This window comes from Calypte anna, chromosome 2 (assembly GCF_003957555.1).
Source record: "Calypte anna isolate BGI_N300 chromosome 2, bCalAnn1_v1.p, whole genome shotgun sequence".
Classification (NCBI taxonomy): Eukaryota; Metazoa; Chordata; class Aves; order Apodiformes; family Trochilidae; genus Calypte; species Calypte anna.
The window spans coordinates 101854666-101882090 of NC_044245.1; the positions used below are offsets into that span (position 1 = coordinate 101854666).

The window sequence follows — 27425 nt, forward strand, 5'->3', positions numbered from 1 at the left end:
AGTTCATATCCATTGATAAAATGCCATAAAAAATTGACCTACATTGACAGAAACATTTGAATGTCCTTACAGCCTCTGGACTTTGGCTTATGTTTGTAGTGAGAATCAAAAGCTAAGCTGTTAGCAAACAGTCCAGTGTTTCAGTTTTGATTGCCTAAACAAGCTGGCATGTAAATGCTCTGGCTGCAGTTTGGGAAGCAACAGATAGACAGAACACTCAGCAGAAGTTAAATGTTGTTGAAGAAGAAACTTTCCATAGAAAAGAGAGACCTGGTGATTATCCTGGGAAATAGTGGTATTCGTTAGCTGCAGGACAAAATTGAGCAACTCATATTTGAGACTCCTTGTTTAATATGGCTTGTAAGGGTTTCTGAGCATCATAGCTATAACATGCTTTAGAGTTGATGCACTATGAATAATCAGAAAAGTAGCAAAATAAGAATTCACAGCTAATTTTATTAAATCTCACACAAAATATGCTTAACTAAAGAGCCCTTTTGCAGTTTCACCTTTGCTATAAAAATCAAATTTCTGCAGAATACCTTTAGGACCACTCCTTCAATGACCCTGCTTACTTGCATGTTGTTTTCACCATTACAGGAAAGAGAAGGATGTTGGGTTACAATGATCAAAAGTCCGAAGAGAAGAGGAAGGGAGATAGGTGGGTGGGTGAGAGCACTGTGCTCTTTGGCTCTCATCTGCTATGTCCCAAAATCCCATCAATGCACATTCCCAGTGTTCCCGATTTCCAATACAAGTAGCATCACTTTCTACAGGTCAAGAGTAATCATGCACATCAATAAGAAAAAGAAGGAACTAGAGTTATATGGACTAACATAATTGAAAAGGAGGATCTCTGCAAGCTGGTGGACGTTCAGTTGCTCTAATTATGCTATAGAAGAAACAGTAGTATGATTTCACACTTGCAAACCTACTTTTGTGATGATTGGCACATAGCTCCACTAATCTGAAATGTGTCTTGAACCAAAATCAGCCTGGTGAGTGCACACTGCCTCTTAAAAGATTGTGGTAAAAAGGTGCACCCAAAAGTGTTGCACTGAACCAAAAATACCCTGATCTTGTTTGTAAATGCTTTGAATAAAAACCACCAAAAAGAAACCCCCAGATTTATCCAGCCTAGTATTAGAGTTAGCTGGGTTTTATATGTCAGCATGTTTGCTAGAAACTTCCTAGATCAGTAGTGGAAAATAACAACTCCAGAAATGCTTGTGACTACTTATAGGGAGAAGTAGACATCCACTGCAAACAGCAGCCCATAGACAAATGAGTCTGAGGTGAGCCCTTGGCCTTGGGAGTTCTTATGGCTGTTTTGGCTCAGTGCAGTGAATTCTTGCTGGTGCAGTTACATCAGGGAAGAGTGTATTAAAAAGAGAATTTTGTTCATCACTTCAGGTTCCTCAAGATGAATGGACTGGATACACTCCACGAGGGAAAGATGATGAGATTCCCTGCCGACGGATGCGTAGTGGCAGTTACATCAAAGCCATGGGGGATGATGACAGTGGAGACTCAGACACAAGTCCGAAGCCATCTCCAAAGATTGCTGCACGGAGGGAGAGCTATCTCAAGGCAACTCAACCATCCCTTACGGAGCTCACCACCCTCAAGTAGGTCCATGGTTTATTACATCACAAATACAGCCCTCCATTAAGAGATCCAGTTACTGTTTCTACTCTTTGCTTCTGGGTATCAGTTAAAGAAAGTAAACAGTTGTGTTATGCCATGCTTATTTTTCATTTTTCTGAACAGGGTTAGGTTTGCAATGTATCTCAAAGAGGGACCCTACTACCTGCTCTTTGAATTTGCAAAGTATTTCAACCTGCTAGTGTTAAGTGAGTGTTCATATATGTGCAGTAGGTCTGTTCTTTAAATATTTTGCTGAATTATAGCTTTGGCCTGTGAAAGCTGTGTATAATTGTTTATTTGTGTATACTCAAAATGTTAAATTAGCCCTAAGCTAGTCTTTGCATCTCTTTAGAGAACATCTGACATTTAACTAAAAAGAACAATTACTATCTGAAAATAGACAAATCCATGGTTTGCACTCTTTAGTTCACTCAGAACTGCACTGTAGCTTGTGAAGAAATATAACTAAAATTAAAATTGTTTTAATTGTTTATGAAAACTTTAGTCGAGAGGACCAATGAATTTAAGTTTTTTAATGTCTGTTTGTGGTTTTGTTTTAACTGAGCCTTTTAAAAGAATCACTTAAATTCTCATGAAAATTGCAAAAATGGATAATTTTTTGTTTTAGTGCTTTATTTTAAATTAGTCTAAAATGGAGAGATTCCCGAAAGCAAGATAATAAATTATATCCTTAAAAGAAAATAGTGTGGATTTAAATCAACAATTGTTTCTGTCTGTCTTCAGCAAAAATTCATAGCTATAACACTGAATCATATTTCACTGAACCAAATATAACCTAATTTTAGTATAACTTGCCTGAGGCTGTAGCTTTAAAATGGAAAAGAAAAAAAGGAGCTGTATCTCTTCTAGTACCCATCATTAGTGATGGAAGACTCCTTCTGCATTTCCTTCATTAATTTTCTTCTCCTTCCTTGTCCTCCTCTACCCCATTTTTTTTCCCAGAGACCTTTATTGGGGAATAGATTTTAGAGAGAAATGTTTGATCCTTGTTAAGAATGTCATGCTCTTGACACTCGTGATGAATAGACTAGTAAACAAAAACATGCTTATGGCAGCTCCCCATAGCAGCCTGCCTGACTTTGTCCCAGGGGAAGCCAAGAACTGCTTCTGCTCTTCCTGCCCATTAGTGTCCAAAGGAGAAAGCAATCTCATTTTCCATAGGGATTTTCATAACCTACCTGGCACTTGCTAAAGGGATCCAGTGATTCCTCTCCTCATCCAGCAGACTTTACCACAGCCTTTCCTGAGCCAAAGCTCCTCCTTGGAGATCAGTTATCACAACTTCTGTAAGGTGAATAAAAATGTTATGTACCACCACAAACTCCTCAAAGCCACACTTGATTCACGGCCACACTCTCAGGCATGAATTTTACTCCTTAATACTTCAGAAACATATTTTACAGTTCTGTAATATATGTGCAAAATGCAAGGCATCACAGTGAGTGTGTTTGCTCTTTGTCATTTTTGTAGTCTATAGGTACAAAATTTGCAAAAGAATGTGGACTTATTAAAAATAACAAGTCCTGCATGTCACTGAGTCACCGCAGAAGATGTTAGATCAGAAAGGCTGGGCATCAGAAGCTTTTGGGTTTAGCTTTGAAGTAATTGTAGTTCAGCAAAGTGCTTGTACAAATAATTTATTTCATATGTGCTTTTTTAATCCCTCCCTATTAGGGAAAGCTTTCAGGAATGTGCTTCATTTTCAAGCGCACTCTGTAAAATTCATGTAGATTTGGGCTATGCAGAAGTAGGATGTAAAACACAGAGCAGAGGAAGGAAGGGGAAAATGGTCAATGTTAGTAAAACAAAAAGAAGACAAAATATGAAATAATTTATTTTTGATAACTTTTCAGCATAAATTGGGATGAAGTAGAACTGTTGCTTTTAATCTATGCTGATACTTTATAGAAATACCTCTTCCTGAGAAACCTTTCCACTTTCAGATGCAAATTGTATAACGCATAATAATGCATTGCTTTTATTCCTTTCTGCTGAACATGATAATTTGGGTTGGGTTTTTTGTGAGAACTAGCCAAGTGCTTGCTCTAGGAATTGAAGTCTTCTGTTAAGCTATGTTGTCTTTGCACATTTCTTCATGCTTTCTTAGTAGCATGATTTGACCTTGGCTATGACCTTGGCTATGCTTGTTCATCTCAGGGCTACCCTGATTACTCAGAGAGCTGTGATTGAGTTTCGCTGGCATGTCAGCCAGAGACTAAATTAGGGCCTCTATCTCACTGAATATAGGTCATCAAACAATAGTGTAATGTGTGATAACAAGTTATTTCTTCGGCTTACTGTTGCCTTGAGTTCAGTTTGCACCTGAATTAGAGCTTTATGGAAATGAGCCAAAAGCCACTCTGGGCAGCAGGTAGCCCTTTACTGACACTGGTGAACTTTCTAGCTGACCTTGAAGAACATTATTCACACCTTAAAGATGAGTAGTATTTCACACTTTTAATTATGTTTTTTCTTTTCTGTCGTGAACAAGGCACCATGCAAAAACAACATTACTGCAGTGGTGATTGTCTGCAGTGGGGATCTTCTGCGCTTCTTTCTACTACTCTCTTTCTCTGTTTTCTGCATGCAGTGCCTAGCTGGCTTCACTTTCATCTTTGGCAGAGCAAATAACTTAAAAACATGTTCCCTTTTGCTTTCACTGTTGTTTTTGAAAGGATTTTTCATCTTGTGGGACTTTTCCTCTCTGAGTACTTAAAGTCTAATATTGGTCTCACAACCCACACTGTTCCTCCCACCTGCCTAGCTACCATTGCTCATGCACCTACTCTTCTAAGAAAGGGTTTTCATTATTACCAATGTTTCTTTTTATATAAGGAATCCATTTTGAACAGCACAACTGTGTCATATCTCCTTTATGTAATACAAGTTTATTTTCCTGGTTTTGCTGTGAGTTTTTTTTTCTTTCTATTCCTTACAATCCCCCTCCTACAATATTCCTCCCATCCCATGGTTTCTATGCAGTTACAGCACATGTGTCAAATGCTGTGGTACCATTCTGAATAAAGCACAGCTTGCTGTGCTCTTAAAATGCACACCTCCGCTGCTGCACTCTCATTATCCTACCAGGCAGTAAGCAGCTTTTTCTGTCTTTGCTGGCAGTATCCTCTTGGTGTTTAATCTTTCACAGTTTAGATAAAGGGATGCAGATAAGGGGAAAAAAAATTATATTTGCCTATTCCTGAAAAGTGGCAAAGGTTTATTTTGCACTTTTCAGCACATGGAAAATGAACTGGTAAGCTAACTTCTAAAGGAGATGCAGGCAGCAGATAACTGGCACTTCTATGACAGCTGAGCTTGATTCAGAACATGTTCCTTCACTATCTTGGTTGTGTTTAGCATGGTTTTCATGGGAAAAAAAGTATGCTATTACATTGTCCATCACTTTTACCTCCCCATAATTTTTTAATCTGTTGGCCAACTTTAAAAAGTTTACTAGAGATACTGCAGTCTGAAAGATAAAAATTTCCAGCACACTGTAAGAAGATCTGTAGCTCTGTAAGGAAGAAAAAGATCTGCAGCCATCCTGCACAATATCTTGAAGAACTGTGCGTGAAGTAGCTGCTGATTCAGTGCCAGGTATAACTTGATGGCAGCACACAAGGAATATGGAAGAGTGGAAAACTCTGTGGAGGATCAAGACCTAAGAGATGGATCCTGTTGTCATAGTTTTTCTGCTTAATTCTGCCCCTTTGTTCCTCTCCAATGCGCACACACACACTGCTTACAATATGAGTTCAGATTCTGCTTCCTAACTCAATATAGTTACTTTTCTAAAACATCACAGTACTTAATGGTAATCCATTTGTGGATGTTTTGCATGGATTTTGGGTTCTATACAGTTGCAGAATTGTTGGTTTGAACACATATTTGATCATAGAATTTTTTTCCTGAGTCAGTTGTGCTCTGATCACCAATGTATTAATGGTTTCCATGATCTTTAGAGATGCATTTTTCTAACTTTTGTAAAAAGGAAAGAAAGGAGAACAGAAATTAGGTTTTTTTCATAACAAACCTTTAACTTGAACGTATTTCAATAGACACATCATATTTTTCTGGTCAGTTTTGACTTCGAAAAACATAACTATAAACACCACAAACACTTCTTCATGGGTACCAAGTTGTGCCACTGCTGATGAAAAGAGTATGTGAGCATGTAAGCAAAAAGCTTTTCCCCTTTGGTAAGTAATTCATCTGTGTGACTTCCATCATAGCTGCATCTGTTACTGTGATTTACTGCATAGATGAGTGATAATAAGAATAAACCATCCAATTCCAAATTTTAAAGCTTAGCAGAGGCATTCTAATATCTCAAAATATGTGCATGCACCCAGGCTTATATGTTTTACATTCTAATACAAATAGTGTTAAGCACTTTCTGCTTGCATGTTTATAGGAATCTGAAGATAAAATTTTTAAAACCTCCATGTTTTCTTACTATCCTATAAAATCACAGTAAACTATCAAGCTCAACTAGAGGCAAAATCTGGTAGCAAACTTGAAACAAGTTACAACAACAAAAAGAAAGAGGTAGATCTGATTTATACATCCTGAATTTCAACTTTTCATCACCTGAGAACTGATAAGGTCAGTTCCTGGATGACAAGCCCTCAAGCTAGGGTCAACCTGTTTTACAAATAAAATCTTGTCACAGTTGCAGGTCCATCTCTGCTAGGATGACTTGTGAAAAAACCTCAACCTACCCATTTTTGCACGATATAAGATGTTTTGGGTAGCAAATACCCTGATCTTCATAAAAGCCAAAGAAATTATGATCAAAATAGTTTTATAATCTGCAAAGATCTCAATTTTGTCTGGTTGTGATTTGTGGTATTCTATAGGGAGGTGATATTCACTCATGGGCACATTTGTATAGAGTGATGGGAAGGTACAGTTTATCATCTACAAAGTTTATAATCCGTGAATTAATAGTGAAATTGCATAATGTCTGTTTTCAAACATGATGCTAGGATAAGCAAACATGCAACAGTTTTTTTACACTAAATACCCAGCAAATTAAATGTTTCAAGGATGTTGTTAAATGTTATGCACAAAGCTGGATGTCCTCATAGTTGTGGTTTTTTTCCTATAGTGATGCAACACTTGTATGTAGGTATCTTTATGGCTTCTCAAACAGGAATATGCAGCTCTTGGAAAACTATGAAACAATATAAACTCTAGAGATGGTTCACCCACTTTCTCAGCTTTTCTGAGATGCTGCTCTTGGGTACTGGCTGTGCCGAGGGAAGTGACAAGGGATGTACAGATACTTTCATTCTGACACACTGGTTAGGCTCTTCCATCATTTGAGCAAACTTCAACACACAGAAAAGAATGAATCCTTAGGTATGAAAACCATCTTGGTCTTACGAATGAGGTCCCTATTTAATTTTGGGTGTTTCTCTATTCCTATGACATGCTGTGTATTACTATAACATATCACCAGAAAAAGGTGTCATATAAACAAAAGTATAGGTTTTTTTGGGTTTTTGTTTTTTTTTTTTAAATGAAGGTGTTGTCCTCATTCCATTAAAGTCAATGAAAATGCCCTATAAACTTCACTGGCCTAGATCACAGATAGAGAGGAGGAGAGGGAAAATACAAGGTGATACAATACTTCATCTTTCATGTGGGGACTATTTTTAGACACATTCAGGAAAGATTCTTAGTTTTCTTTCACTAAATGACTTCCAATTAGGGAATGATGACTTTCATAATTAATACAAAAGGAATAAGTCTTATTAATCTTTTACTAGTGTTTTCCAGTATGTTTCCAGTACAGTATGTTTCATTGTTTCCTGTTGCAGTCTCTCTCATTTGCATCAAACCTTTAGCTAGTGAAAGAATTGTCTACATTTTCCTATAGGTGTTACATTTGTTTGCTTGAAGGTGGATTTTTATGGATTTCTTATGAAAGAGCCTGGAGCTTCTCCTTGAGGTTTTGACATGTAACCATAAGAATAGTATTCTGAAACTATTGGTGACCCAAGTAGTAACTTTTCCACCCCGTTGGTAGATGTTACTTTGCTCTTTATTTATATTACTGCAATCCTTTCTCTCTTCTCCCTGAAAGCCAGGGAGAAGCTGTTGATCGGAATAAAGCTCAGAAAAAAAAAATTGAAAGGCAAGACAATAGAAAAAATTATTTTGAGGTAGTAGGTGAATATACCTCTGGAGCCAATGGTTTCTCTAGGGCAGCTGATACCTGTTTTGTTTAAGGGACAGAGGTTATTGATTTATTGACATACCATAGACCTTGGAACTTTTAAAAAACAATTGCAACTTTCCACTGATGGCTATGTAAAGCATGCTGTTGGCTTGTGCTTCAAATCAATGATGAGAATGTGAGAAAGCTGGTGGTCCATGGTACCTCTCCTTCTGTGTGCCCTCACACAAATGTATGGATGCCTTTACAGCACAGAAACAAACCAGCTCATCTCACTGTACAATCCCCAGTAGAGACAGGGAATAACTGCCTTGTAGGCAGGTAGGTAGGATGGGCACTCCTTCTCTCTACTTATGTGAAGGTCCTCACCAGTCTTCCTGAAATATGTTATTTCAAGAAATATGTTATTTCTCTGAGAAGTCAGAATTTTGTTGTAATCTGTAAGCTATACTAAAGTTGCTGCCTCACTTGTACTTTTACCTTTAGTCGCTGAAATTCGAGGCAATGAAACAGTTACCATTAACTTACATAAAACTAAAAATCAGAAGAAAGAAAACTCTTTAACTTTGCTGGTGAAAATGTGATCTTTTGTCAATACTGAATCAGAGGTTTGGAAGTCAATGATTTATTGAAGACAAGCTGCCACCTGAAATGGATGAATGCCCTACTTGCAGAAATTAAATTCCTTGTCCCTGTGTCTCGTCATGTGGCTCAACTTAGCACAAGATTTAGCTTTAAATTAGACACAGCTACAAATGAAAGCAAGAACTCCCAACATTTTAGCTTCTCTCATTTAAATCCTGTAAACATGTATTCATCTGGGGGTTATTTTGATGAATTCAAGTCCATCCAATTATTTGTTTTAAAAAGCAAGGTCTGTCATACTTTGTGGGTCAAATGGGCACTTCTACGGCTTGCTCTAAGAAACACAATTTTAGTTACTGAACCAAGATATTATCTCTTTCAGGATATAGATTTTACACACCCAACCTGCATGTTTGTGTGCAAAACTGGTCTTGTTTACTTTCAGCCCTACTTCTGCCCACCTGCTTAAAGTCTGTCTCAGAAATGAAGTTAATACAATCCAGTGTGAACAGGTGAAGAAATGCTGCCCAAGACTGTAAAGGCATGCAAATGCTATATGTTAGGCAAATTTTCCTAATGGTAATGATAGTTAAGCATGGGAGTGGATTGCCAAGAGAAATCACTTCACTGCACATTTTCAAGAAAAGGATAGAAAATGTCTGTCAGGACAAATTTATGTATTTCTGATCCTGCTCTAGGGTAGGAGTGACCAAATGACCTCATGAAGACCCCTCCAGACCTATCTTACAATTATCTGTCTGTCTTTCTTAGGCTATTGAATATACCCACTATCACTGTTCTTACTTCCTTTTCTTAACTTATTTTTTAAAGATAGAAAAGAAATTATCATCAGAACTAAGTTATTCCTGAATGCCTGCTGTTGAGTCATAAAAATAGCTACCTCACCCAAAGCAGTGGCAGTTCTGCACAATTTTTTCATGTATTTAAAATGTTATTTCATTGCTGGCATTTTGAAATTTTGTTCCAACTGCTGCCAGCCATACCATGCTTGGCTCTCAGTATGTGATCTTGTACTATCTGGTTTAGTTTGCTAAAGGGACCTCAGCTGATGATATTAAATCTGCCACATAGAAAATTCAGTCATAAAGATAGATGTGCATTTGCACAGAATTTGGTCTGGAGTCCTTAATGTCCAACATAACAAGATAATCAAACAGGCAACAGTAATTAAGTTAACTATTCATGATAATTTTCTGTTTTAGTCAGCTAGAAGTGCAATATTCTTTCACTGTGAAGTGCTGAAGCCCTTTTAGGTTAAAAATGGAAGAAGTTAAAATAGTGTATTTTGCTTTACTTTTAATGTGAAATTACAGGACAAGCAGTGTTTCTGCCAACATGCTTTGGGATTTTCTGTTAATTTTCATCATGTTAGGGTGAGAGAGAAAATGAACAATTGTTCTGCCCTTATAAATAAAAGACACTATTAATATCCAATTCATGTTGTTTACCAGTCACTTGTTTCTTGTATTTTCATGTGTTTGTATTACTCCTAAGATGGAGTAACTTGAAATTTATTTTATTAGTTCTCTGGTGGCTTGGGTGCAGGTTAGAGGCAGGGGGCAGCAAAGAAACTATGTGGCCCCCAGGTAGCTAAGGAGCTCAAGTAGGACAGCATCAAGTATCACTCTGTTCCTGGTGACACGTGAGTGAAAGTTCATCTGAAGACACTTGACTTTTTAAAATCTCCTATCCACCCAATGAAGTTATGAATCTTTTCAGGAAGAGAGAAATTAGGAAATATCCTTTAAGGCATTCTTACCTTGTGCCTGCTTTCTAATCTGTTGTACAACACAAGGATAGGGAACCATCTAAGATCACTGCTTGTGTTATTTGCTGGTGTGAAAAAATGTTTTTTCTTTTAAGGACCTTTGCAGCAGCCACTGAGTTCCTGTGAGAAAATTTTGTAGATGTTTCTTTAGCCACATTGCATGGCTATTTCTCATTCCTCTCCAGAAGGGCTGTGCTACTTGGCCAGCCTATACCCCAGCTGCCTTGTAGCTATGCCTGCAGCAAGCCCAGGGACCACAGAAAGCACTAAATGGTTTTGTCATCCTCAAATGCCAGCAGCCACATGCAGAGCACCCAAATTTAAGTTATGTCCGGATAGTAGCCATGCTTAGGTTGTGTCTGTGAAGCTCTTCTCTGTGACAGTGATGTATCATGCTGAAGGCAAGCTTGGGAGCTTTCAGGACTAATATATAAATCTCTCCTGGTTTATATCTGACAACTGCTATTGCAAATCTGAGCTAAGCCTTTATTACTCTACACTTGAAAAGAAAACCTCGAAAAACTTCTTTAGGAAAGTAGTCTTCCTTAGACAAGTCATAAAGCCACTCACAATTATTATTTATTACTTTATCACACAAAGATAAGCATAATACTGATGTTTATTAAAACTCCCTCTTGTAATAATCAATATTTATTACTGTTTGCATAACAAAAATTGGAAAATGTTCTAGAATGCAAAATAATACAAGGTTCTTACATTGTTTATTTCTTTTGTTTTACAAAACTTTGTCACATTTAGAGAAATAATTTGGTTCTGAACTTTGCATAAATATCAAAACCAAGGATACATACATAATGCAGAAAGCTTACAAGCACTCTGGGTTAAATGTTGACAATGGTATCAACTGTCATGATGAACACCTCATTCATCTCATAATGTTTATGGTTTTAGCAGTGATAGAAATTATATCTATAGAAGCTGGAATTTTGGGAGACAGCAGCTATTTCTGATTTTGGAAAGGTGTCTTTCCTTATTCTAGTGGGATGTAGTCAGCATGTCATTCAGCCATATCCTCATGAAGCTGCAGACTTAGAAATCCCAGAAATGCTGGCACTATCTAGTCAATAGGGTCCAATTGAAATGTCTAGCCATGCACTTCAGACTGATGAGGGGTCTCTGGGACTCATCTCACTCATGTAGCTCCAGGAGCTGTGAGACAACAGGGCTTTGGCAGAGATTCATTGCTCAGACTTGTTTGAAATGCTGTTGAGTCAGGCTGTGCCACTGCAGTTGTTCAGTCATTTACTGTTGGGTAGGATGACATTTCTGGTAGAACAATGACTCTCTGTTACTTTTCCCAGAAGCCTACTTAGAGATCATTTGATTTGGGGCAGAAATCAGTTGCTGTTTACCTGTGATGAACAAATTTGAATTTGAGGAAGTAGATGATCCCTTATTCAAATAAGATGTTAGGTCAAAAGTGGATGGAATGAAAAGCAGCTGGTACTATGTTACTATTTCAGATGCCCCTTCCTTTTTCCTCTCTCTTTTTTCATTTGCAAGTGATTACTTAATATAGCTAGGTAATAATCCTCAGTACTTAAATAAGCATCCTTTCTCTATTAAGAGACCAAATATTTGCATGAAGAATACCACGTCTAGAGTCATCTAGATGTCAACTAGATGTCATCACCACATCTGGAGTCTTCAGATAGTGACAGAATAAACTTCTCACTATCAACTACTTGTATGTTTCCAGAATAAGCTTCTGACTATCAACTATTTGTATATTTCCACCTTCACACTGCTTATTTTTTCCTTTTCTAGTGAACTTCACATCTTTGAAAAGAAGGCATGTGTACCATTCTCTTCTGCTTTCATTTATTATAACTCTTATCCTAAAACACTCTCCTGCTAAGGTTTTCATCAGTGGTACTTTAGTAACGAATCTTGTTCACTAGTCCTAGAATCAGGAAACCATAGATTTCCTTGCGTGAGCAATAACACCTTCCACTAGACCAGGTTGCTCAAAGTTCCATCCAAACTGGCCTCAAACACTTCCAGGGATGGGGCAGCCATAACTTCCCTGAGCAGCTTATTCCAGTGTCTCACCACACTCACAGAAAAAAATTTCTTCCTAATGTCTAATCTAAATCTACCCTCTTCTAGCTTAAAACCATTCCACCTTGTCCTGTCATTACATACCCTTGTAAAAAGTCCCTCTTCAGCTTTCATCCAGAACTCTTCAAGTATTGGAAGGCCCCTATAAGGTCTCCCCAGAGCCTTCTCTTCTCCAGGCTGAACAACCCCAACTCTCAGTCTGTCTTTATAGCAGAGGTGCTCCAGCCCTTTGATCATCCTTGCAGCCCTCCCCTGGAGTCACTCCAACAGCTCCTTGTCCTTCCTTTGTTGGAGGCTCCAGAACTGGACACAGTACTCCAGGTGGAGTCTCATGAGAGTGGAGGAGAAGGGCAGGATCACCTCCCTTGGCCTCCTGGCCATACTTCTTTAAATTCAGCCCAGGGTACAGTTGGCTTTCTGAGCTGATGGCTCATGTTGAGTTTCTCATCAACCAACACCCCCAAGACTTTTTCCTCAGGGCTGTTCTCAGTCCATTCTCTGCCCAACCTGTAATTGTGCTTGGAATTGCTCTGGCCCATGTGCACTTGGCCTTATTGAACGTTATGGGGTTGGCATGGGCCCACTTCTCAATCCTATAAAGGTCCTGGATGTCCTCCCTTCACTCCAATGTGTCAATCATACAACTTGGTGTTATCAGCAAACTTCTGAGGGTAAGGTTCTGTTACTAATATCCTTGTGAGCATTTCACAACTCTCTTATCCCACAGTTTCTAGTCCCAAAGAGAGATGGTCTCTTGCTAGGACTCCTCAATCACTCACTTTGCTTCCTTTTCTTGCTAGAGAGGCTTACAGATTGGGTTGGAAGATAGCTATGCCTTTCTTCAGTTCAGTAATCAATTTCTGTCATCACATATGTGGTGGTTAATTACACTTTGTCACACTTCAAGCTGTCTTTGGAGTGATTCACTGCTATGTTGGGTCTCTGCAGTGGGGCTGTGGTAGCAGAGGAGGGGACACAAAGGTAGCTTCTGTGAGAAACTGCTGGAAGTTCCACCAGCTCCAAAGCCAGACCTGCCTCTGGAAGAGGCCAAGCTCAACAGTGACAATGGATGTGCCACTGCAATAAGATTTTTAAGAGGGGGAAAATAAAATGCTAACAGGCCTCCAGGGGAGAGGAGGATGTGCGAGATACACATATGCAGATATCAAGGTCAGTGAGAAGGAGAAGTAGGAGGTGCCTGGGCCGAGGTTCCCTCGCAGCCCATGGTGAGATGGAAGCTTCATTCCCCTGCAGCCCACAGAGCAGCATGGTGGAGCAGCACGTGAAGGAGGACAGTGGGGCAGATAAGAACTTGCAGTCATGGAGGACCCCACACTAGGGGAGGTGACTGTTCCCAAAGCAGGACACAATTCTGTGGGCAGCCCAAGCTGGAGCAGTCTGTTCCTGAGAGACTGCACCTCGTGGGAGGTACTCATGTTGGAGGGGTTAGTGGAGGACTCTCTGCTGTGGAAGGGACCCCATGGTGGAGAAGAGGAAGAGTGTGAGGAGTTCTTCCTCCTGAGAAGGAAGAGGCAAAAAAAACATGTACTGACCATAAACACTATTCCCCTACCCCTGCTCTGCTGGAGGGGAAGAGACAGAGGAATCAGGAGTAATTTGGGCCCAAGAAGAAGGGAGGGTTGGAAGAAGGTGTTTTAGCATCCAGTTTTGTTTCTTTGTCCTGTTCTGATTCACCTGATGACAAATTATATTGATTTTTTTACCTAAGTCAAGTATGTTTAGCCTGTGACCATAATTGTTGAGTGAAACACAAACACACACCCCCCTTGTCTCGACCCACAACTTTTTGGTTGGATTTTCTCCTCCAAATCCCACAGTGAGTGGTGCTTTGTTTCCAGCTGGGCTTAAGCCACAAAACCTGGGCAATGGTGTTTGTTCCCAGCTCCAGTTCTGAAGGCAGAAGTTGCCACAGTGGTCCTTGACTGCAGCCTGGTAGCCAAGGTGCCCTTGCCACCGACCCATGGTCAGGCAACTCTTGCACACTGATTGCTATGAAAACACACATGAACCCCAAGGAGGCTTTATCCTGTCAGCTCCAATTGTCCCTCTCCAGAGAAGTTAGTCAGATTCATTATGTGTCTGTGATGACTCTGGTATCTGCCTGAGTGTTTTGCCTCTGGCAGAAGATTGACAAACCCTTGTTTTCTATTGAAATTGCATTCTATGAATGTATTTCTTTCCCCTCTTCTTGCAATCAGTATGTCCACATAATGGCAGCTTGTTATTTAATGTAACTAGCTCCCTTGAGGGCAACAGCCCAAAGAATAATAAAATAATCCATTTGAAGTTCTTGAAAACAATAAAGCACCTGAACAGCTGTCTCCTAAAAAAATAAACAAACAAACAAAAAAGACTGTAGTTTGGTGTTGATTTTGCAAAGATTCTTTATCTTTTTAATATGGTTTCAGATTATATGCTTTATGTACCTTCCTTAAATGATGTAATAGACAAAAATAAACAAATGCAAGAAGCATCTTTATTTTAAGGAACATTTTTTAAAAAGATCAAATAAGATTGACATGTAAAGTAATACTTAAAACATTGCTTTTAGAACTTCTTGATGTTTATTTGCAAGCCTGTTTTATGAAGTTGTCAATTATCGGTATTTTAAAAAAAATCTAATCCCTTCTGACAAATAGAATATCCATATTTCTAAAGAGGAAATGTAACACTAGACTTTTTTGTAACCAAAAACAGGTAAAAGCTTGCTTTTGAGTTGAATCTCAGTTTTTATTTTACAATCTTAGATTTCACAACTACTCTCAGTATTTTTATCATAAGCACCACTGCTATTAGCCAGAATGGGAGGGTTATATCTGATCCAGGTTAGGTGTGAGGTGAACGTTAATCTCCTGCCCTGCTTCCTGGGCTACCCAGTGCCCCCAGTACAGGCCTGAAGTGCCCACTGGGAGGGCATACCCACTCCATGGGGAGGTGTGCACTTTACTCAAAATCAACATGTGTTTTTTCCCTAAGGAATGCACTTAATAGGAATAAGGAACAGAAAAATGATTGTCAATTATTTCTCTGAAAGTCCTTGGGAATATTATGCAATTGGGATCTGGGTCCTTTGTACTGGATTCTGCAGTGGATTGTTTACAAGTCTCAAGTGTAGCATTTAAAATCTGAGCTACTGAGGTTTTTTCAACCCCCTGGCAATGCACATATGAAATTTTAAATGTCAGCCTCCAAACCACCACGATGGGATGATAACCTCTGCCATCAATTAATCAAACTGCATGTTAAAAACATTATCTTGCCACTGTTCTTCCAAGTTCTTTTGAATTCAGACAAATTTAACAGCTTTCTCTTCCATAAAATGATACACTAAGGTTAATTATAGTTCAGGAGCACTCTAAGGTATGATTTGGCTGCTCAGTGTTTCTCAAGTCTAAAAAGAACACACGAGGGGTGCACCTGGAACGAGTGCCTGGCTTGCGTTGTTCCCATAGGAAAGGGGAGGATCTGTCGAGCCATTAAAATGAAGGACTGAAACTGCAAAACTCTCAGGCTCAGTGGCCCTTTTTCTGCCAGGGTGGTGAAAGAGCCTGGCCCCCACACCTATTTTCTGTGCCTCTGTGGCAGGTAGGCTGTGGCCTAAGGAGCAGGGGCTGAGGAAGGAGTGCTGGGCACACCACCACTTCTACTCCCTTCCTGGCCTCTTGCCAGCTGAAGATACTGGTGTGCCTCCAGCTCAGGGAAAAAAAGGGATAATAACACTCCCCCCTGCACAAGGATTGATTCATTACAGTTAATGCAGCAATTACGGAGCCTTCTAGAGGCTGCAGCAATGCTAATATAGTCATCATTAGTCATTGCTCCCTTGCTCTTAGCTCCTGTTTCCTACTCCTGAAGCAAGGCAGCTTGGCAGTGTTTTCTTCTGCTCACCGAGATGCTTGGGAAGAGCCCCACCATATTGCATGAGCAGCAAGGCACAGCCTGGGAAAGAAGATAAATCATACCTGTACTTCCCTGCCAGAGGAAGAGTTGTAGAGGCTGGCAAGACTTCAGCCAGGGAGAAATGGATTGGTTCTTGTAATTCCTCCTCAACTCTGCCTCCCACATGCATCCTGCTGCCAGAATGCTCTCCTCTCTTTCCACCCTCTGGACGTGGTTGCTGAACCGTGATGTGTGAAAGCCCAAAGAGAAGCACACTACTTCTAGGAGTAAGAGTAGCTCAGGTTGCATTTTGGTGTGTCTGTTGAAATTTTTAAGTACTGTCTGCTCATAACTTGACACATCCCCTCCTCTCCTACTGCCATTCAGCCCACATCCATTGCTAACATATGTCCCAGAAGTGACTGAGATACTTTCACAGTGGGTAAATGATAGGCATGCTTCTTTTCTAGCCCTACCTCTTCTCTTCCCTCTGTGCCCTGCCTCCGTACACTAATGCACAGTTTCCCACTCATATCCCTATAAATTTTCTTCATATTTGTTATCCTTCACACTCTAGCAGAAGGGAATTTTAAAATGCTTGGGGTTTTTTGTTGTTGGGTTTTTTCCCCCCATATGGAAGCTCTTCAGAGCTAGGAGAAGATATTTTAATAGATCTCAAAGCCTGAGCAGCCATGGTATGTGCTGCACAGAGAAGCAAGCACACCACACACACTGAGAATCACGGTTTGGCTGTGTTGAGGGGGTTCCCACTGTATGTTCTGTGAATGCCTGTTCCTGAAAAACCTGTGAATTTTCTGATGTGAAACCATTTGGAAGGCTGCAAGAAACGTTTGCCTCTGTTAGTGCCTCCTTATTTCTCTTCTTTGGAGAAGGTGGACAACAGCACCAATGGTCCCATGCTGATGGCAGCCTAATCACCCACTGGTGATTGGTGCTGCCAGGGACAGTAAAACCCACATGAGCTACTGGAGATGAGCTTTTACTGATATCCCAAGACCTTAGTGCACTCACAAAAGAGATTATCCATGAGATTCCCACAGCCTTCTTATAAAGAATATCAATTCATTTTCTTCTGCTGAGTTTAAGCTTGTTTCTTTACCTCTTTGGAAAGGCAGGAGTGGGCTCATTAACTTAAGCAGAATTTATCTCATTTGAGGAAAAAATGTGACTCAAACTTTGCAAGTGGTAGACCTTGAGCAAAACTCCAAGATTTGACCAGCTGAATTTCTCGCAATTACCTAATTAATCACCTGGTTATCTTGAGATGAAAGTAAGTTTTTTGTTTTATTTAGTGTTTTCCTGTTACTGAGTATCTTCTCGGTTAATGTTGAGTGAATAGTTGTACACACAAAAACCTGCCTTTGCATATCCAAATTGCTTCCTTCCTGCATGAATATTTAGCATAGCTATATGTAGTGAAAGGAGCAAGACTGGTAATACAGCCATTGAGAGCATATTATCATGTTGAGCTTTTCTTTGGCTATTACTTTCAAATAGCTTTATTGTTAAAGAATATGAAAGTAACGTTTTTAGCAAGTTGCCAGTTTCTGTATGGAAGGAAAATTCCTGACCTGCCCTTTCTAGTTACCAAGAAAAATACCTTCATTCATGAAAAGCACATTAAAAAAGCTTTAAATTGAACCATTTTTGTAATGACACACTGAACACTATAAAAGCAAATTGCCCTATGAGCCCTAATTAATTTGAAATCAGGTTCATAATTCATGTAGGCTTTAAAAATCAGAATATATTCTAAGATATAATAGATGTGAAGCATCTTTTTAACGCACTTCTGTTTCTTGAGTCCTTGAACTTTGTGTTTGTCTCCTTTCTTCACCAACTGAGAAAACTCAAGGGCTTTATCCTTTAACTGGAAATGTTTTGCAAGTCTTGTGAGATGAGCTTTAAGAAAAAAATAATGCATTGCAGAAACCTAATAAATAGCAGTCTCTGACACCACTGGATTGTTCCTCTCTCTAGTGGCTGGCTGGCTCCAGTGAGAATAAATGGAACTCTTTATTAACATCTTGAGGAATTACTCCATTAGCTTAGCTACTGGGAACTTATTTTTAGGGGGACTGGCATCTACCAATTCCCTGCCTGCTTGGTAATCAATGGTTCCTCTGTGCACATGTCCATGCCTTTACCAGCCTTTCAGTTTTTCTAGGCCGCCGCTCTTGAGTGCTCTTAAGCCAAATCCAGCTAATTCAGCACAGCTGATCTCTTATTTATGCTAAACCAAAAAAGCAGTGAATTTGAGGCAGCTTGGTTTGTCAAGTCAGGGTGCAATACTGGCAAGTGTCTTTGGACAGTGAGCAGGAAATTAGTGCTTCCTCCATCTACCTAAATATATAAGGTTATGACCACACACCAGTGGGCAGATTGGATGTGTTCATGTCATTGTGACCAAGCACTTTCCTTTGAGGATAGATAAGGAAAATGTAAAGAGGTGGCAGACCCAGAATATTGGAATGTTCCACTTAATTTTGCACAGCAGCAATCCCTATCTACTTAGTTGAGGGCACAAAATTCAGTGGGTTAACAAATTGATCCTTACCTGTCACATCACAGGAGAAGCCAGAGTCCCAGGATGCTGGACAAAATTTCAAAGGTGGCCCTGTGCATCCTGCATGTATGTATGCAAAGACATGCTGGTGTTCAAACACCATCAGATATGTCTCTGCCCTGTTGTTTCTGACAGTAAGAAATACATTATCATAATTTTTCTGGTTTCCTAATCAAGCTAACAAAAAATCTGAGCAGCAAAAATACCTATTGTAAGTACAACAGACATTTAAGGAAGAGGCAAGAGGTTACTTGCTCACATGAATCAAATAATTCAGGGCAAAATTGCAGCCCTGATTGTAAGACTTGTGAGGCTTGAGAAAGTAGAATTATAGAATGGCTTGGGTTGGATGGGGCCTTAAAGATTATCTAGTTCCAACCCCCTTCTTGGGCAGGGATACCCCCTGCTAGACCAGGCTGTTCAAAGTCCCATCCACCCTAGCATTAAATGCTTCTAGGGATGAGGCATCTAGGAAAATCTTCCTGGGCAACAGGCTCCAGGCTGAACAATCCCAACTCTCTCATCCTGTCTTCACAGTTGGGGTTCTCTGGCCCTCAGATCATCTTTATGGGCTGTACTCACTCCAACAGCTTCATGTTCTTCCTGCATTGGGGACCCCATAACTGGACACAGTACTCCAGGTGGGATCACCTCCTGTGATCCCATTATAAAAGGCCACCAAATCTGACATGCACAGTTTGCCCTTGATGAAGCCATTTTAGTAATGTAAGCAAGTAATTTAGGTTTCATTACACTTTGCTTAAATTGACATTTTAGGCATTAAACTTTTCCAAAGCTCACTGAAATTTTATTAGGATGAAGATCTTTTCAAGGAGCTCTGTCTTACCTCAGCAAAATCATTGACTTGAGACGATATCATAAGTCACCATTCACAGTCAATAATGGTTTTAATCAAAAAATACATTTCTTCTAAAGTACTTTTTGACCATCACACCAAACACTCTTCATTAACCAGCTATTCTGCTTTATATGCATTATCTGTCTCTGGGGCTGAATATTATTAGTTCAGTCATTCTGTCATCTCTGCCTCCAGTAACAATAGAAATACAGCATTCCTGTTCTCTTCCATTGAAGAACCTCAGTCAGATTTGCTAACTAATTCAGCATCACAAAGCCACCTCAGAAGCACTGTAGGGAAGTATTAACATACCTATTTGCTGAGCCTGAGAGTTCTCCTCCAAGTCACACAGAAGACTTCTATTGATATTGAAATCCAAATCTATGAACCACAGTCAAGTGCCTGTAGTTTTAAATTCCAAGTAGCAGGTATTTACAGAGAAAATTTTAGAGTTTATCTTTGCTTTCCTTTTTTTCTTTTTTTTTTTTTTTCCTCAACATAGATATCCAGGTGTTTTCATCTTCTAAGTAAAATAGAGGACCACCTTCAGTTTCACAGTGTATTCTATCATTATGTTTTGAAAAGGAGAGGTTTTTTCTTACCTCATTCACAGGTGGTTGCTTGGTCTGTGATTTATACAGGATATATCACACACTATTGTGAGCACTTTTTTTCACTTTTTGACCTTGCTGGATTTTTTTTCCATTAATTTTTCACTGGAAAAGAGTAGTGTTCCAGTTCAGTCAAAGCATATATTTTAATTCTAAATATAATAATTAAATTCAGATAAATATTTGGAAATACTTAAGAATTCCAACTATCAACAGAACAAGAGGCCAGCTGACTTTCTCAGAAGTTAAAGGCTCTCTTCCTTTAAAATGAAGCATAAGACCCTTTGAAGATTCTTAACACTGACAAACACCCACTCTTCAGAAATATTTTTTACATCTTCATTGCCTCTATCTGAATCATTGCCCATTACAATAATTATTTCTGCTTAACAGAATGCATTCTGTACAAATTTGGTCCAGTGATAGCCTGTAGCATAGAATACATCTGGGTTTTTTTAAAATGAAAAGAAAAATGGAAATTTGTAATGTGTGTTAGGCATAATTTTGCATCCTTTAAGCAAAATTCTATTTATTGGATAAGTTTTCATAATAGAAATCATCTGCAGACTTCCACCTTGAGGTATTCAGTTATTTGGCCCTGTTTATAATTTCATTGGCAAGCCAGCTTGCTCAGACCACAATGTATTTCACACTTACCTAAAATAAGAGACTATTACATCGTGTTGTATTTCAGTTCAGCAGGCAGGTGCTTTTGTAATCACTGCAAAACAAAACTGGAAAGACTTTGGAATGGAAAGAGAAAGTTATGAAACTCTCAGTTGGGCTTTTTTAATTATCTTATGAAGGCTTTCGTTTGATGTAAAAGCACCTGAAGGTAAAGAGGTATCTGCTTCTTTCTTCTGAAGAATAGCTCTGGTAAAGTCATATGGAGGAAAAGTCTCCCTGCTCCTGAGGTATCACTTTTGCTGTGCAGTATCAATGATAAAAGAAAAAATTCCCAGAAAAACAGAGAATGCTGCCCAGAGAATCTGTAGAGAATTTGCCAGAAATCCTACTGCACAGCACCATTTCTTTTATTTACTTATATTCTGGGTATTATTTTAAATAAAATTATAGAAGGAAAGTTAGTAATGCCATCTTCTTTGGTATGACTGGAGAAGTTCCAGCGTTTTGTCTCAGTCGGTGATAACTCTATTTGAACAATTTCCCAAAAAATCTTTACTTGCTTGATTGCTTGCTTGGGGTTTTTCTATCATGAAGGGATAGATGCAAGTCATATCTGAGCTCCAAGCTATACTTATTCAATCACAGCTTGAGAACTTGGCTGTAGGGTTATCCAAGAGGTCACTGCTCTATGTTCTCACCCACCTTTCAACCCCTGTGACAACAGGATTAGTTTGCATTTTAAGTCACCACCACCCTGATGTTTGCGGGGAACCAATATGTAATTAGAAGTGCTTGCTTAGAGAAGAAAAACCAGTATTTTCAGGCACTTTAAACTTCTTAATTTCCTTCATATACAAACTGAATAAAATAGAGGATAATGAACCAGCCACTTAATGAGATTGCAATATGATCTTTCAAAATGAACTCATCACAATAGAAGAGGAGAGAAAATCCTGAGGCACCACCAGCATGTATTATATTACAGTCCAGGTCAACAATGTGCAGGTGTTATCAAGAACCACCTGCAGCTGGTGAGATACTTAAGTATTTTTCACATAGCATGCCTGGCCCTGTATTGAGTTTTGCATTCTCAAACATTCATTTGAAAGCAATGCTGTTACTCAGAGATATAAAAATGTGACCTCTTATCTCCCCTTTACTTAGGTGGACTTGGGATTTTTCTCTTTTCTCTTATGGATATACTAGCTTACCCTCCTCATTACTTTAAAATGTACTTGTTATTCAGAGTGCTATGGTTTGTTGTTGCACATCTGTGCAGCTCATCTGGAATATTTTTTTTTTTTTTTTAGTAGGTATCTTAAACTTTTTAAATGGAAGAAGACTAAATAGGAAGTGGGAAAATGCTGCATATGGAAAATGCATACGAAAAATGCAGGTGGCTGATTGTTTATATGAAGGTTTTGGAGTAACTGTGTTGACTTGCAAAACAAAGATGTGTTCTAAGCTCACTGGGAGATTTATACAGACCTAGCCCGGATGTTTGCAAATGTCTTTCTGAACAAGGTGACTCAGAAGCAGGCACATGGCAGGGCTTGCAGACTCATGGCCATGCAGTGTGTGAGTGATCATCACCTGGTTTCAGGTTCATGTGGAGCTGAGCACACTGAGCACTGAAAATGCATTGCAGTGTGTTAGGAAAAAATGCTTATAAAATAAACACTGCAGTGACATTCAAAAGCAAATACTACTTTAGTATTTACTAGAAAAAAAAAAAAGAAACAGATTTGTAGATAAATACTGGCCACTCTTGTAACTTGAGGTAGCACAGGAGGACTTTCAGTTATAGGACTTTCTGGCCCAGAAGATGCCTTTTAGCTGAGCTGGAATGTTATACTCCCACTTAATGCAGGAGCCAGAGCTGCTGCATAAATCACAGTGCTAAGGAGGGAGAGCTGGTTGTGCAGCCAGCTCAGCACACAGCCGGGTGACATTCCTGAAAAGTAACTGCTTTCCTTCTGTGGTTTGGCAGAGACCTGTAAGTCTTGGGTTTTCCCACTGGCAGAATTAATCAAACTTTTCACGTATGAATGGGGAAGACCTGAAAAATTAAACTAAGTGGGTGAGGTCTGAGCTTGTGGAGGCAGCAATTTCTGTAGAATAGAACAAGGGCTGCAGAAGGGAATAGATTGATCCCAGATACCAGGAGGTTAAAAAAAGAAAAAAAAGCTGTCTGTCAGTATTCTGAGTAGGAGTTAGCCTAATATAAATACAGACTGAGACTCAAACTTCACTTCTTGCCATGAATCCATCAGAAAATGCAGATGTGCAGGGGTGTGATGGGAAGTTTAAAGTGTGTTAGCAGATGCCTAAGAGGAGGGAAATGATTGCATGACTTGATTGGTTTACAATAATAGCAGAAATTACAGAAGTGGCAGTGACACAGTCTGTGTCCAGTGGAGGCATTTTCTTCCCTCTTTTGGAGGGCTCTTCAAACATATGCTTTCAGGTGACTGCCTGGCACATCAAAATGCTTGAAATACTAAACTAAGAGTTTAATCTGAGTAGACTGTGGATGACTTTTCAGAATCACTAGAGGGCACAGTTACTGAGGTTGGGAAAGACCTTTAAGATCATCAAGTCCAATCAATAACCCACCACTGTCAAGTCCACCTCTAAGCCATGCCCCTAAGCACCACATCTACAAGTCTTCTAAATGTCTCCAGGGAAGGTGACAGTGGGTCCCTGAGCAGTGGGTCCCAGTGCATGACAACCCTTTCAGTAAAGACATTCTTCCCAATGTCCAATCAAACCTCTTCTGGTAAAACTTGAGGCTATTTTTTCTTGTCCTGTTGCTGGTTACCTGGGAGAAGAGACCAACTCCCACCTCATGACAACCTTCTTTCAGGTAGCTTCAGAGAGCCATAAGGTCTCCCCTCAGCCTCCTTTTCTCCAGGCTAAACAACCTCAGTTCCCTCAGACACCCCTCATAAGACTTGTGCTCTAGACTCTTCACCAGCTTCATTGGAATTCTTTAGACACACTCCAGCTCCTCAATGTCTTTCTTGTAGTGAAGGTCCCATACCTGAATACAGTATTTGATGGGTGGCCTCACCAGTGCAGAGTACAGGGGAGCAATCACTTCCCAAGTCCTGCTGGCCACACAAGCCAGGATGCTCTCTCTTGGCCTTCTTGGACACCAGGATGGCCACACTGCTGGCTCACAGTCAGCTGGCTGTTGACCAGCACCCCCAAGTTTTTTTCTTCTGGGAAGCTTTCCAGCTAGTCTTCCCCAAGCCTGTAGTGTTGCATGGGGTTTCTGTGACCCAAGAGCAGCACATGGCACTTAGATATATTGAACTTCCTACAGCTGGCCTTGGACATTGATCCAGCCTGTACAGATCCCTTTGCAGAGCCTTCCTACCTTTAGGCATATCAACACTCTCACCCACCTTGCTGTTATCTGCAAACTTACTGAGAGTGTACTCAGTCCCCTTAGTGACAGCCCAAAGGAGACTCAGGCTGAAAAAGGCAAGAGCCTTGTGTTACATGTTTATTTGTTCTAAGTTCAGGCATTTTCCTTCAAGGAGGAATCTCTGCAAACACTTTTAAGCATTTACTCAGCAAGACTGGCAATAAGGGACATGAAGGCCTACAGCTTTTCTCTGAGAGAAAATATACTTTTCCCAAGCTGGGTGCTCATGGTTATGTTATATCTTACTCTCCTAGATGTCCCAAGGGAGGATTTGTTTCTCTTCCTAAATACTCTGTGGGGTTATACAGCAATGGCTTACTCTGCCATCACTGGGTTGAGATGGTTCATTTGAGTTGACCTGTTTCTACGCCTCAGCATCTCTTTTCACTCTCTGGGGTGGAACAGAAGAGCACTCACAACTATTCCCCCCACACACACACCCACATGGGAACCAGCACCAATATGTAGACAAGATTTCTGATAGAAGATAATTGTATGTCTGTCTGCATCATCTTCCATCTGCTTCTTTACCAATTCAACTGCATACATGGCATTATGTGCCCCTTCCATGCTGTGCTCGGTTCTTTCACTGTCGCTAGAAATCAGGGAGAAGATACAGCATGTCATGGCAAGAGGGAGTTTGCTTGGATTCATTAGCCTTTATTTATTTATTTATTTTGCACTGCACTTGAGAGGATTTTGAAAAAAAATGAGAAATTTTGTTTTAACGCCTATGTGCATTTTTATGCAATAGTCAGCATTGCTTGTTAATATTTTAACAGTCATTATGGGGTCCTGAAACATGATCACACAACCTCAACAGCCCCACACCCCAAAAGAGGTATAAAACAACCCAATGAATCCTTGTCCATTGAGAAGGAAGTAGGTTTCTAATGAAATAATAAAAAGTGGTTACATGGATGGTTCTGAAGCTGGCAGTAACCAAATGTAGAATTTTAGAAGGGGACTGGGATTTTTAGAAGCTTTTGTTACAAAGAAATATTGATTGAGTTCCTGCTGTCCTTTATCAGAGTTCTCTGGCAGGACACCGTGTACACTCAAAAAAGTCACAACAGCTGGAGATAGACACGTTAGAGAGTCCCTTGATAGCAAAGTTTGTGGACCTCTGGATTTACTTTTTAAAGTGCACTCCTCTGTTGCCCAAACAGAATCTGTAAAATCAGGCAGAGAGACAAATACACTCTACTGCAATTTCTGTCGTCTCTCACCCTGTGACAACCCTGTGACACCAGTACATCCCATGTGGCTTTGTGGTACGTGTTGGGTAGTCGATTTTAGTCTGATTAGTGGAATCTTGTTCTAATAAAAAAGGAAGCAGATGCCAGTTTCGTGCAGATAACAGTGAATTGCTCTTTAGCAGATGAGCTTTTCCTGGTTGTTTCCAAATTTTAGATTTTTCTTTCTTACACTTGGCTCTTTAGCAACACACTAAGGACTCGATAAAAGATGTTATTATGTATTTATATTTATATATACATATGTGTGTATATATATGTATATTTAGCTCTAAGGCAGGAAATCCCCATGCGGGAGTTCACTTTATTATAAAGGTAAAACAGAAAATGGCATCTTTAAAACCTGAAAAAAATCCATGGTGAGAAGGAAGAATGCTCAAAACTGTTCAAGTGCTGCACTTGTCTCCGTTGGTAGCGTGACAGATTTGTGTTTGCTACACTTGAAAAAGCATCAACAGAACAGAGGTGCCAACATGATGAAACTACCCCCAGCCTGATGACCCATATCATGACCAGGATCAGACAGAAGCACTTGAATGACTTTGTTCTGCACATGTTCCTCCCTGATGTCCTTCAGTGTTTGCCTTCTGTCAGAGGCAACACTGAATTGTTCTACCTTCTAGCAACAGTAAAATGCAAATAAAATGGAGAAGAGACACATATGTTGCATGTGCCCACCAGCCATGCCAGAGGTGGAACATTCAGCCTAAGATAACTAAGTCCTGGAGAACTAAGCTGTCTCTCATAGGCTACAAAGATGAAAGCTGGAATATTTAGCAATAGTGGTGGTTCTGAGGTTTATTTTTTCTTGGGTTGGGGTTGTGTGTCGTTTGTTGTTGTGAGCTTTCTGGTTTTTGAAGGGAAATTTTAGTGTACTTCTCTGCTGACTTATAGAAGCATTCAGAACATGTTTCTGGACTTCCACTTTATTCTGCTCTGTCATTTTCTGTTGGCAGAGCACATAATCCATCTGGCACAACACTGCACTTTGTGCTATGAATTGGAATGCTGAGTTTGCAGAAGACAATAGTCTTAGGACTATTTTTCATTGTAATGCTATTTTATATTGAGTCTGGCCTAAAGGGGAAAGCAGCCATCATCAGTCTTGTCTCTCCCTTTTTTAATTCAGAAATGAAATGTAACAAATGAAAGTGTTTTTCATAAAGAGTATATATACAACAGAGTGCATTGTATTTTCCTAAATTAAAAGGAAATATTTGAAACAAAACTTTCCTCTTCTTGTAAATCCCAGTTGTCTACCTTCTCTTTGCCATTTGAAAGCCATTTTGAACTCAAGAGAACTCCTCCAGGAAAACAGTCGAACCTATTTCACTCTTAATCTTCTAACACTGCATTTTCAACTCTTTACCATGGATTTGAACTACATTATGGACAGTTTATATGAATCAGAAATGATGAGTGTATAGCTTTTCTTCCCCCACTATTTGTCTTGGACCATCACTCGAGTTGGGCACTAAGCTAAGACAGTTTCATGCCTCTGTCTCAGACTTCCCTGTACAAACCAGAGCAAATCAGCTAAGCCTAGGTCCTCCCATGCTTACCTGTGCTGACCAACACCTTACTCAGCAAGTAGTCAGCTAAGCAAATTAGGAACCAGAATAATTTTCCGTCCTAATTAAGACTGTATAAATACAAACACTTCTGCTAACAGTTGGTTCAAAGTCTTTATTAACATGTATGTTGCAGCAAAGTTAGGGGTGATTAGACCTGTGCATCTTAAACCTTTTCATTCCTATATATGAAGGAAAACAATAGAATCAGCTTCTGTAAGTCTGAAATGTACAGAGCAGAAACCAAAGGGCAGCATGCAAAGATAGTTTAAA

General features: G+C 39.6%; 1 protein-coding gene across 4 annotated transcripts in view; it reads left to right on the top strand.

Annotated features, from left to right (window-relative positions):
- DLGAP1 (DLG associated protein 1) overlaps positions 1-27425 on the top strand; it is a 142341-nt gene that overhangs the window by 13871 nt on the left and 101045 nt on the right. For all 4 annotated transcript variants that reach the window (XM_008505530.2, XM_008505531.2, XM_008505532.2 and 1 more), the window contains exon 2: positions 1414-1628. In XM_008505530.2, coding sequence (XP_008503752.1) covers positions 1414-1628 — 215 coding nt within the window. The remainder of the gene's footprint in view (positions 1-1413; positions 1629-27425) is intronic.